Source organism: Lepisosteus platostomus, chromosome 11 (genome assembly GCF_059453375.1).
Source record: "Lepisosteus platostomus isolate fLepPlt1 chromosome 11, fLepPlt1.hap1, whole genome shotgun sequence".
In the NCBI taxonomy this organism is placed as follows: domain Eukaryota; kingdom Metazoa; phylum Chordata; class Actinopteri; order Semionotiformes; family Lepisosteidae; genus Lepisosteus; species Lepisosteus platostomus.
Window position 1 is genome coordinate 48836030 of NC_142621.1, and position 12786 is coordinate 48848815.

The 12786-nt window shown below is 43.2% G+C and overlaps 1 protein-coding gene across 3 annotated transcripts in view; it reads right to left on the reverse strand.

Annotated features, from left to right (window-relative positions):
- qtgal (queuosine-tRNA galactosyltransferase) overlaps positions 1-12786 on the reverse strand; it is a 67151-nt gene that overhangs the window by 36008 nt on the left and 18357 nt on the right. For all 3 annotated transcript variants that reach the window (XM_088600274.1, XM_088600272.1, XM_088600273.1), the window contains one exon: positions 11692-11787. In XM_088600274.1, coding sequence (XP_088456400.1) covers positions 11692-11787 — 96 coding nt within the window. The remainder of the gene's footprint in view (positions 1-11691; positions 11788-12786) is intronic.

Consider the following 12786-nt stretch of genomic DNA (forward strand, 5'->3'; position numbering starts at 1 on the left):
CGTGCTTTGATGATTATCTCACAAATGCTAAAAGCCACTGCATATCCTATCTATCCTACAGTAACTTGTATCAAGAAGACACATCTGTGCAATCTATGGAGTAATGGGACATTGTTTTAAAAGATTAAATGCAACATGTGAGAAGAATTTAAAAAATGAACTCTTAATAAGATCTACATTACTTACAAATTCTCACAATGCTTTGAGTACATTTTTATATTAGATAAAACATTCACTGAACAGTTACTTCTGTAACACCTCTTTAGTGTAAAGTCACTGGCATGTGAACAAAGAACATGATACTCCTGTCAGAAACTGCCAGAAAATGTCCTGACTCACAAACTGGACTTTCAGTCAGACAGCTCCCTGATGACTTTACATAACCCCCCCCCCCAAAAAAAAACAACAACAAAAAACTAAGAGAACTTTATCACCAGGACACAACACAGCTCCTTCAGCCTCTACTCATTACTGTCTATCTCTGTAACATAATGACACATTCTGTCGGCAATATCAAATCCAGGGACAAATTAGGATTCCTTCACGTAATTAGCTGCCCTTGATTCACACAATTATCGCTTGTTAGGACAAAGTCGCTCTTGCAGCCTCTGTCATCAAGAGGCAATAAAGTAGTGACTCTGGGGTGGGTGTGTTGGGGTGTGCAGTGTCATCTTCTGCAGGTTCACATTAATGCATTTCCTAGTTAGCAAGATCTGGTCCCTCTTGTTACATCTTGGCCTTTTGTGACTTAGAAGCCAAGAAAAATATGTTGCCTCTACTATTTCCACATTGTTTTCTGTAGAGTTGGGGTCATTTACAATTCAAGTGAGAGCAAATGTGGAACTGGCAATGAACTGTAATTGGCATATTTTAATATATACATTTAATTCCAACAAAGATTGTCCTTTTATGTCTGAAAGTTTTGCAGGTAATGTCTTAAAAAATGTGGGATAGCACTTCTAGTGTTCCCTATTAATTGAAATAAGCTCACCTGCCTTACAACTTACAACATCAGACACAACCTTATACCCAAGTCTGCTGAGTTCTGCAAATTGACATTTTTGAATGAAAATGAGAGGCCACAGAACCGGTGCACTTCAACCTTCCTTACAATGTCTCAAAGAGCCTGCTCTGCAAGACAGACTCACAAAGTGTGAGGGCAACCATGGGATTTGCACTTAGAACAGCCTACAGTTCTAGTGGAATAAGGAACAAGGTGTTCTACTAAATCTTTAGAGCTAGAAGGTTAAGAAATCTTCCTGCAGAGGAAAAATCTTTTGATGATAGGGATACCAGGATGGTAGCAAGATTGGAGATACAAGCCTGGCCATCTTTGCAGTTACTATGGACAGTTCTGAGGAAAGGCTGTGGCACAAACTATAAAGAAGAACTGTCTCTTTACTTCTTGACATGGGGAATATATTTTATACATTGGGGTGAAGTTTTTTGTTTCAAATTCCATGAGTAATTCTAACCTAGAATTCACTCTCTTCGATCCTTTCACTTTAATTTGAAAGGGTTATGTACTGATAGCAAATGTGACTTTGGACCTTCAAGATGGTAATAAACATCAATATGTGACTGTTGATATTTGAAGCTCTGTGTGTGTGTCTGCACAACAAACAGGCTTATTTTCCACTTAAGAACTGGTTCTGTTTAGCTTGCACAGTTTGCAAGGTTTGAGGAATGAGGATGTTTGAGGATGGAATGTTTCAAATTTGCTCCAAGTCAGATCCTCATTTCTCGAATTGGACTGGTGCAGGAAAGAAGAAGTGTGCAGCAAAGGAGAACTGCAGACTAACAGGGTCACCTCCTCAACACTGAGAACTGCTGACATGGCTGAATCCCAGAAAACAAAGACAAACATCAGTCTCTTCAGCTCTACTGAAATCTGTGGTAGTGTCACCACACAAATACTTGTGATGCACAATTTGAACAGCTCATGATGATCAGAATAGGAATGATGGCCATTATGGTTGCACACATGCAAGAAAAGTACAGTACTGCCTCAAATTAAAAATGGTTCATCTGTTTCTGGGATTTGTACGTGAATGCAATACCTTAATAAACTTAATTCTCCTTATTACTGTTAATCGCCAATGAAAATAAAAAAGAAGCTTGAGAGAACGTAACAAAAATGTGTGGATGGAATAGGAAAGGTTTTCCCATTACTCCCAAGTTTACATAAGCCAAGTCATAGCATAGCCATATATAATAAACATTTTTGTCTGTTTTATATGTACAATATCTTTTGAATGTCATGATGTTAGCTCTAGAACACTCCTTCTATATCTTTACCTTCCTTAACACCAGAAAGTCAAGTTGTCAGTCTGGCACGTTTAGCAAAACATAGAACTGCAGAAAACTAGTGTCTGTGCCCTGGACTTAGGACCACCCAACCTTCTGATGGGGTGGCCAGCAGGACAGCCATGGCACAGGAGTGGTCTCCCTCTGTCCTACACATGAACAAGGGCAGAAGTCAGAGACGTTGCACTGAGTATACAGGAGATATGTGCCTTGTAATAAAGATACATGTTTTAGGTATCAGGTTCATTAATTGTTTTTCAGTTACCTAATCCTTTTCTCTGTGATAAATGACCCAATGTCATGCAATGCAGACAAAACAGGGTCTGTGTTCTTTATCTGGCCTTCACTAATTGAACAGAAGCTGAGCAGTAAAAGCCCTTTGATCTCGCTGTATGATTTTCGACAGCTTAAAAAATGGAGGCGATTATAGTTTCTGGAAATGTATTAATATTTCCTGTGTCATACAGCTGCAGCTAAAAAATTAAACAAGAAAATGTTTTAATTTATCTGCTCATTGAAGGGATGAAAGTAATGGATTTTTTAACTCACATTCTCCTGCTTATATCTACACACTAAAATGTTGTCATGCTTCAGTTTCAGCCAGAGCCTGGTGTTCCAGGCTTAGCTTGAAATTACAGAGGTTACTGTACGAGGGTTAACTCATGAAGGTTGCAAAATGAAACATGATATTAACCTCATCACAAGGAATGAGACCACCCCACGAAACAACAGCTGCAAATCCCCTAAGCCAGGGTCTGAAAGACACGCAGCCTCCTGGTTTCCTGTGTTCATCATCCGAAACCCTGTGACATAGGTGGATGCCCAGGTCATGAGCCAGGTAAAAAATGCCCGTCAAATCTAATCTTGGACTGTGTTTATTCTTTTCCGTTAAAGTTTTCAAGAATTATGTCAATAATTAGCATTATTATCGAGGTGCAGAAGTAATAAGAGCTCTATGCCTCCAATAGAACTTCATACAAAGACATGGTCTGAATGCCATTTCATCTGCTGCCAATGCACAATGTCAGTATTGTATTTAATAAATTATGTAACAGTAATAGGATGGAATTTAAACATTATATCATTAATTAAACAGGAAAATATATTGTATAGTTATTCAGCATGTTGCTTTGTTATACAGTTTCGAAAGAATCCATGCTGGAGTGTTGAAAAAAACGAAGGAAATAGCGAAGAATCTTGTGTTCCTTATGAAACAGGCAGCAGAACAGAAGACGCTTCAGAGAAGCAGGCAGCGTGGATCACCAGTGGTGTAAAAACCTCCCTCCGCGAGTGGAGAGCACACGTGCCGCAAGCAGCGTTGTTTGGCATCAGAATCTGAAACCTCAGTTGCTTTGGTGTATACCACTATTACCATAAAAGTCTTGCCACTGTAAAGTGGTTTCTTGAAATGACTTTTAACCAATTTCCTCAAAGAAAAATACTAGCTTGCAGAAATTGGACTGTCAGCCATGTGCACTTTTCTAATGAATTGTAACAGATGGTTTGTTTTCATCGGTGTGTGCATTTTCACAAGCGACGACCATTTGCTTCCATCAATGGGAACTGATCTGGCTTGTGGGAGTTTTTCAGAGTATGTTATCTTTGATGTGAAGAGGTGTATCTTTTAAAAAAGAAATCTGCAGTCATTTTTATCTTTACCCACCTAACATGGAACTGCCAATTGCCATAGACTCTGCTTTGAGGCTGCAAGCCCTGTGACGCCTGTGGCAGAAAGGGACACATTCTCCCCCAACACACTCTCCTGCACGGACATTTGCCATCCTAACACACCGCAAGCTCTACAGTCCCCGGGAGAAGAGCAAGGCTAATATGAAGAGCAACGCTCTCACTGACATCACTGCAAGCTTGCAAATGGCAAGTCACAAGAGTGGCTGCTTCCCAGAAAGCAGAGAGCGTTCTTGTCAACTAATCCCAGCTCAACCCTGGCAGCACTCTGCCAACTATGCGCTGCGGCTTGGGGAATCCTGGTCACAGTCGGTTAGTAACATGACATGATCTTGAACCTGTGACCAGAGGAAAGACCATAAGCAACTGAAGCACTGCATCCTGCAGTGACTCCAGCCAGTGTGTCCAGGAGAGAGAGGTGCAGACACAGCCAGCAGTGTGCTGGAGAGGACACTGTACAGTAGGTCCTGCCTGGAGCTACTCTCACTGCGGGAGAGCTGGGGGTGCAGACTGATCCACTCCTCTCCACATCTTTCACACTGGATGTACACTAACATCCCTACTGCCAGTCTCTCGGGTACAGCACTCTGGAGGTGGTTTGGGCTTGTATAATTTCTGAGGAAAAGCAAACACCACTTCATAAAAAACAACATTTGTTTTCAATATATACTTCAGAAAAAAAATAAAACTGGCATGTTTCCTGTTTAAATTCCTTTTGAGAATGAACTATGGCGGGCAGACTAATAAATGCAACAGAATGGAAAGAAAAGTCAATGGTGGTATTTGAAAACATTCTTTTTCCAATGACATATTTTTCCTTCAGAAGAATTCTCATGGAAGGGGCTGTTACTTTTACCCCCAGAGCCAAGTGCTTGTCTGCCCTGCCAGCAGAAGCCAAGGGGGGCAGAGCTGGCCCTGGCAGATCTCTACTTTCTACACCGCGTAGCTACTGGACCCCACAGCTCCCAACTGCAACGACCTCTTCAGGGACTGATGAGACACCATTTAAATCAGGCCACTGAAGTGAGTTCTACTCCACTTGTCCAAAGCCGGCCAATGTGGGCCATATGGCCCACACATTGCTCTGTCAGCACTTCTTCTCCTCGGTTTTCCAGATAAAAAGAAAATAAACAACATAAACGGCAACCAAAAACGTGACCCGAGAACTGCAAGTTTAGTACTTCTCAAAATTCAATGATGCCCCTCAATGACAGCTTTTTTTCTATGGCACGATGTGGCAGACTTAGCTGGCATCTCTGTACAGTACACGAGCTGTAAGCATAAAGCTTTAAAATCCTTAACGGAATTCTCTAAAAAGTAAAAACAAGAACAAAAGAATATTGAAACGGTGTCTGTAATAAGTGAAAGTCTTTTATTACTCTAGCCTGTCGGTTACAGGGGTATGCTATACCCTTTTTTTCCATGGAAAGCAATGTCACTGTTTATGCATCCTGTTTCCTGTTCTGCTTTGATACACCACTCATTCCCCGCTACCTACAGAGGTTCTATCTATTAATTTCTCTCTTCCTGACACCTTCCACACATCCTGGTGCAAAATCAATAGCCTATCAGCAGCGGGCTGGCATGTCATTGTGGTTCATTCGCTGTGTCAATGTTTATTCACAGGGATTTCTGCCTGCCATAATATTTGCTGGTCCTATTGTTCTAGTGATCGTGACAACGCACACCTCCTTGTTCAACAGTGCAGACGAATGCACTGTGACCTTGCCTAATGCTTATACAGCAGGTCCATGCTACTTCTCCCTCACTGCAGGAGCTCTGCACAGCCCTGCCCCACCATTCAGAGCAGATGCAATGTGTCTGCATGGGCTGAATCGCCTCCGCCCATTTGGAACCTTCTGTTTGATTCCTAGAACAGTGGAGATGCAGCTCTGTCTGCGACCTCTTGGGCAGCAGCGCTGTGTACAAGACAGGGACCAGGTATGAACACAGTAGTCTGGCGTGACACGCTGGTCTCAATGACGCAGAGCAAGCCAGAGAGCCACAGTCCATTCTGTTACAGTTAGAACAGACTGCTCACTTAAATTTAGAATAGTAAATTCACTGGTTCTACACTCACAACTTTGATACAATGCCCAAGGGGTAAATTTAATCCAAATAACCCAAGTTATTTCTGTATTTTTACCTCATATTGTAACTATGGAACCTCCCCTTTATCTACGAATGTATTACAGAAATTCTTAAATGGGGGAAAAATTAGCCAACCCATACATGTTCCTGGTTAATCTAAATACATGTATCATAAAAGTATATATTATTTCTGCAGCAAAGCTAAAAATAGACCAATAAAATCAAGGGAAGAGGATGTTAGAATTTTTTCAGTTTACTACAGCTAGTTATTAGATCAATTCACAACAGACCACAGAAACTTCAGATCCCGTGGGAGACAGAAGGAATCCCTTGAAGTGGCCTGTTTTCAGATCAGAAACATAACCCACAGAGTCACATCTCAGAGTTGTGGGTTTGGGCCCAATGGGTTCACAGGCATTCCTCTCTAGCACAGACCACAGGGGCACGATGAGCACGCCAGTTCTCAGCCGCACAGCTGGCTGGAGCAGTCCTGGCAATTCCCTGGACACTGGAGCCCTGAGAATTCTGGTTCTGGGCAGCAGCAACACCAGCGATGGCACTTAAAGGGCTCTCAAAATGTGACATCAACCTCCGTTCTGTTTCAAAATGTGCACAAAAAAAAAAAACAGAAGTAGAAACAGTAGACTAGTTAACATAAAAAATACTATAAGGGAGGCCGTGTAAATACTTACACAGAAGTATTTGTATACAATTTTTATACATACAGATAAAAGCCATTAATACTTCTTCTCAGGATGAAAAGCTGCAGCACTAATGGTGAGGTTTATTTTTTCCCCTTTTTATTTACTGTACATTCAACTTTGTTCTCTGTGGCAACACAGCCTGAGGTTTGGTACTGCGACAGAGTTGCAGCCAAGTGAGAGCTTGTTGCCGAGTCTGAAACCACAAGGAAACAGCGTGATGTAGTTCACTCCTCTCTGGAGATGCACTCTCTGCCTTCACCTCCCTGCCCGCTGGCTCACCTTGACAGCATCGCGCGCCTGCGGCTGTCTTCCGCCTGCCGGCAGGAAGCACACTCTTTCTCTGCCCACGGTGGAGCTGGCCAGCAGCACTGTGGGCTCACACATGGCCCTGCTGCCGTGCACACTGAGCGAGCAGGGGCGAGACAACACCCCTCTTCTTGCAGCACACGATATAAAGGCAAATCCATTGATTTAGCTCTGAAAAAACCCATTGAAAGGAACCCTGCCTGAGTACAGACCCCTCACTGTTGGCATGGTAGACTCAAAAGAAAACCAAAAACCAATAGCTTTCTGACATTTCCAATTCCAAACAAAATATAATGCGGCAGATTTATGGACAGGGAAAAGGCAGTGGGCGAAAGGGACACTCACACAGCTGGGCTAGTTTGAACATCACAGATGAAAATCCCTACAGGAAGAGTAGTTTCAGCTCAGACGGAGAGAGCACAAGACAACAACTCATTCCTGTGTGTTTCTTGCCAAAGGCAGAGATCATGCTGGCTGGATTTCTTGTCCTGAGAGGTGTCCCTTCAGCAAACAACTCCCTGTTAATCACACCTGAATGATTACAGCTCCAGCTCTGACAGAGCCACAGACAGCACCACCTGTACTGGCATTTCAGATCGGACAAACTCTACCAGTAATTTGAAAAATTAGCTCCCATTCACACAGGATTCCCAGAACATGTACAAAGTTCCACTTTCACACCATCCAAGAAAAAGTAGTGCTGGGAAGCACTGAACAGCACTGGGCATTGGATTCTGCACTCCGATGTCGGCTGTGTTAGTTTTCTCGGAGGGAGAGAGTGCTTCCTCATTTTGTTTAAAGGAGAAGGGAAACTGTTTGACTATGAGCCTTAAAATTATTCATCAAGAGCTAAAAATAATATTTCCTATTGCATCTGTCATATGAGATGATAAAAAATGTTTCAAGCAATGTGAAAACTGAAACATCCCCTCCATTGTGTTGTTCCACCTTTACTAAGTTTCCATGTGACACCACTGGACTGGATTACTGGACATGCAACTGGTTTCTATTTCACTTTAAATAACTGATTTAGCTTTAATACATGAATACAACTGTACGTTACCTGTATCTTGTCCACAGTGTAAAAAATGTGCTGGCTTGACCATGTTATGAGTGTTCTGTATCATATTCTGCATCGTATTCAGAAAATGTGACAGTGTTTAGTAATTTAACAAGATTCCCAAATCAAATACGGAAAAAAATAGTAGATGAAACCAGTGTCAAGCAGCAAAGTTTTTGACACTGGAAGTATTAAGTTTGCAAACAAAGATCATGAACAATAATATCATGTGCTGGGAGTGAGATTCTGAAAAGCAGGAAATACCAGTAATTCTGAACCTTGTGCTTTTGAGGCAGCTTCTGCACTGATCGCGGAGCAGAGGCCGCACGCGCAGAGAGGGCACCTCGAGGCTGACTGTGGCGAGAGGAGGGAGCTCCCCCGTGATGCAGCCGTGCTGACAGAGATGGAGGCACGCGAGTCGACGTGACAGCACACAGCCAGCCAGCTGCAGGGCACTTCCTTCCTGCTGCAGCCCAGTCACCCTCACTTCCGCCTGAGCTTGACGAGAGCCAGCGCGTGGCTTCCTGTCACAGTGGGCGTAGAGCAGTGCGGGCAGGAAGGCTGGACACATTGCAAAAAAAATTCTATTTTATTTGTGGGTCCTATTTTTTCACATACAATTGTCTTTATTGTACATGAAAATATGTCTGTCTTCAACCCTTTAACCATACTTTGCAATACACCGTACCCAGCTCGATGCTCACTTCGCTATGAAAGTTACTATTTTTCACTATGTAACCTGTAAACATTCTATAATTTAAAAGACATTTTTGTATATGTGATTCGCTGGACTGTAAGAATAGTATCAAATGCAAATTATAGTAGATAACTGTGTTATTAAAGTATAAAACTTCGAACATTCACTAGAGAACAGCTAGTTGTGTGACAGTGGTCACTTTGAGATGCCTGCTAATAAATGGTGCCTAATTATTGAACAGTGGTTCCTGTGCAGAGGCTCACAGGCCCCTGCTCCTCTCTATTCTCTTTCAACTGCTCATTTATTTTCAGTAAATCACACATTTGCATGAAATGTGGTCCTCGGTGGTCCTTCTAAATTTAATGGGCTGACTTCAAATAATTCCTGTATAGCAGAAAACTGGAAAATGTTGGTTTCACCTTCATTGTCAACAGCTGGGAACAAGGTTATGTTTTAACCCCAGGCTGCATAGTGCAATAGCCAAATGAAGAGTGAGTCTGTCGAAGTGGTACTGATAAGGCTGTTTATATGTGTTAAGCTCATGAAGTAACATGGCTGACTGATGGTGCGTCTCATTAAAAGCTGTGCTCCAAATCAATGAATTACAGAGACCCTAACGAGCTACAATTGACTGCTACCCCAGCCAGACATTTTAAGCACAGTACTGATGGACAGGCATACTCAACCAAGGCAGAGCCATTCTAGTTAATATGCAACCAGGGACAGCCTATAGCAAACTTCTCAAAGAGAACGCCTTCTCCTTGCTCCAGGGCATCATGGAAATAAATCATAGCCTAACGCCCATAAAACAACCATGAGTTTGCTGTTTTTTCTCCATCCTGCAGTCTTTACATACAATGTGCAAAAGAATGTTACAATACCACTATTAGAAAATGGTGCATCATAGTGCTTTGACAACAGTCTGCCCCTGAACGTCAACAAGACAAAAGAACTCTAATGGACCTTAGGAGACCCAAGGGGAGGCACGCCCCAATCAGCATCAAGGACACAGCAGCAGAAACTGTCAGCTGCTTCTGGGTCCTTGGTCTGCAGATCTCCACCAACTTGGCTTGGTCTCACAACACTGTAGCCCGTCTGAAAAAGCCACAGCAGCGCTTGCACTTTCTGTGGTGCTTAAAGTGAGGTATGGGGAAGCAGCTACTCATGAACTTTTACCGCAGCACCATAGAAAGTGTCCTCACTAGTGGCATCACTGTGTGGTACAGCAGTACTACCATACATGACAGAGATGCACTACAAAGGGCTGTGGCAACAGCACAGAGGATTATAGGATGTGATTTACCATCAATTGGTGGGATTCACACCATCCGCTGTCACAATGAAGCCCAATCCATCATTCAGGATCCCAACCATCCCGGCCACAAACTGTTCTCCCCCCTGCGCTCTGGCAAGTGGTACCGCACTGTTAAAGCACAGACCACTAGAACAGCTTCAATCCCACTGCAGTACTCATCCTCAACACCTACTTGCAGGGCCTCAGACTCAATGCACTCTGCACTATGCACTTTTTGCACGGTCTACCATGTTTTTTTCTTTCACTACAACATATTTGTTGTCGTGGTTGTATTATTTATTATGTTGTAATGTTCTGTCTTCATTGTGTGGTGTTGTCTGTTGTACTGTCCTCTGCTGTACTGTGTATATCTGGAGAGACCAGCACGAAAACGTATTCCAACGTACATGTACACATGGCAATAAACGTCTCTACTCTACAAAAAGAGCACCAAAAAAATAACAAAAGATTTATGTTTTGGAAAGATGGCTTGGCTTAGCAGTCAGGCATTTGGCCCAGTTTAAGCCAGTACTGTGCCAGAGGTCAGGTTCCTCAGAGCTCTTCCTGTGCGTAGAGAGCCTGTTTTCACCACAGTCTGCACTGCAGCCGGATCCTGGCTGAATGCCCAACATACACAGACCTCTCCTGAGCAACATGCAGACACATCAGCCTTCCGAGGTAGTGCATCATAACAGTACAGCAAAAAAAAAATCATTTTCTCTTAAGCGGGTCAAATAAGTTTCCACCAAACATTCATGTTTATTTCAGCGTGCAGACAACAGACCAAATGAGTGCTCCTGTTGCCAGTTAACAGACAATCCATTTAGACGAGAATAGGTACAGTATACAGGATTTTTTTTAGTTCCCTGAGGAAAAAAGAAGAACCAGTTCTTTTTACCTCAATCCACATTCAAATCCTTAAGAAAAGAGACAAGCCAGTGAGGATGTATCCACCTCAGCAGGTTGTGTTGATTCTGCTGATGTCTATGTTTCTAAGTGATCCCGCCTACAGCTCAGCCTGCGGGCGTGTGAGCTGCTGACAGCACAGTTATGCAGGGCTCCGGCTCACATGCAGCACTGGGGCAGACACACTCACCTGGAGCGTGAGGCTCTAATTCTGATTGATAATAATAATATTCCTCACACATCAGCTCTCAGTTGGGAGGAGAAGAAAGTGATGAAGCCCGTTCAGAGATGGGGATTTTTTGAAGACCATGATTGGTAAAGGCCAGGGGGAAATTTGGCCAGCATACCCGGGTAATACCCCTACTCTTTTCGCGAAAAACACCCAGGGATTTTTAATGACCACAAAGGTTTTAAAGTACCACAAAGGTACCTTGGTTTTAAGTGTCATTTGAAGGTCGGAGCCATTTTTACAGTATAGTGTTCCTGTCACTACACTGGGGAATTAGGACCCACACAGACCACAGGGTGACGCCCCCTACAGGCCCCACTAACACGTCTTCCAGCAACAGCCTTAGCTTTCCCAGGAGTGTCTCATTCAGGTAACGTCCAGGGCATCTGGGAGTTCGATCACTCAGATTACCTGAGTCAGGAGTTGCTCCGGGGTCAGGCTGTTGATCCAGCGGGTGTAGCGCTCCGTTGAGCCATCTGGTTGCCTCTTCACCCGACAGCCAACGATCTGCAGAGACAGAGGGCGAAGGCAATTAGGGGCTCTGGGTCTGCAGCCCTGCTCCCGGCACCCCACAGCCTGGCCACCCTGCACCGCAAAACCTGCCATTCTCCACAAGAGGAGCTGAGCGGGTTATATCGCTTTGTAAATGCAAAACGCAGCACTATCAAATGACTCCAGGGAATGATGTTTCTAAAGGCTCCTCAAGGACACCCGTTCATGCTGAGGTATCTAGTGCACTTCCACTAATGCTACTGCGATTTACGGTTTTGGACATTTGGCAACAGAGGTTTTTTGTTTTTCCTTTCTCTTAAATACAAGTAGTTGAAAAGAAAGGAACTGAAGTTAAAAGAAGCTGCCTGTGTGGTATTTATCACAGTTCTTGATGATCATCATGCGATAAGCACACAGATTCCGGACAGAACTTTTTATCAGTTCTAAGTTCTCTGCGTGACAGTAGAGTCTACCAGCTCTACACTATTATAACATTGTTTTCTATTGTGAAAGAAGGAGGCACACATGGGTTAGCCATAAATGCCATAAATAAACAGATGGACAATAATGTGTTCCAACTGCTCTCCTGTCCAGATCAGAAATCTCTGATGCTTCACTTTGCTAAGTGGGGAACTTTTTAATTGCAATGAAATCTTTTTCAAATGGCTCATCTAAAGGTTTGCAGAGCTCAGCTCAACTTTAAAACAGCAGGTAGGGAAAGATGACATTATGCAAATGCCTACAAATGTGAAGAGACTAAAGGATTTCCACACGCATATTCCAGGCACTGTGAGACAAGACCAGAAAGTTTAAGCAGGGAGCTATGTCAGCATGCACAGACTACAAAGTAACTAGTAAAGGTTTATTCCATGTTGAAAGGAAAAGAGACACAATGTTTCCCCAAGTATTCACTGTGCAAGAAAAACGTACCATAAGCCCAGCTGTTGATATCTAGTCATGACTGTCACTACCAGGACTGAGCCTGGGTATGTTAGCCTACACAAGCTGCTTGTT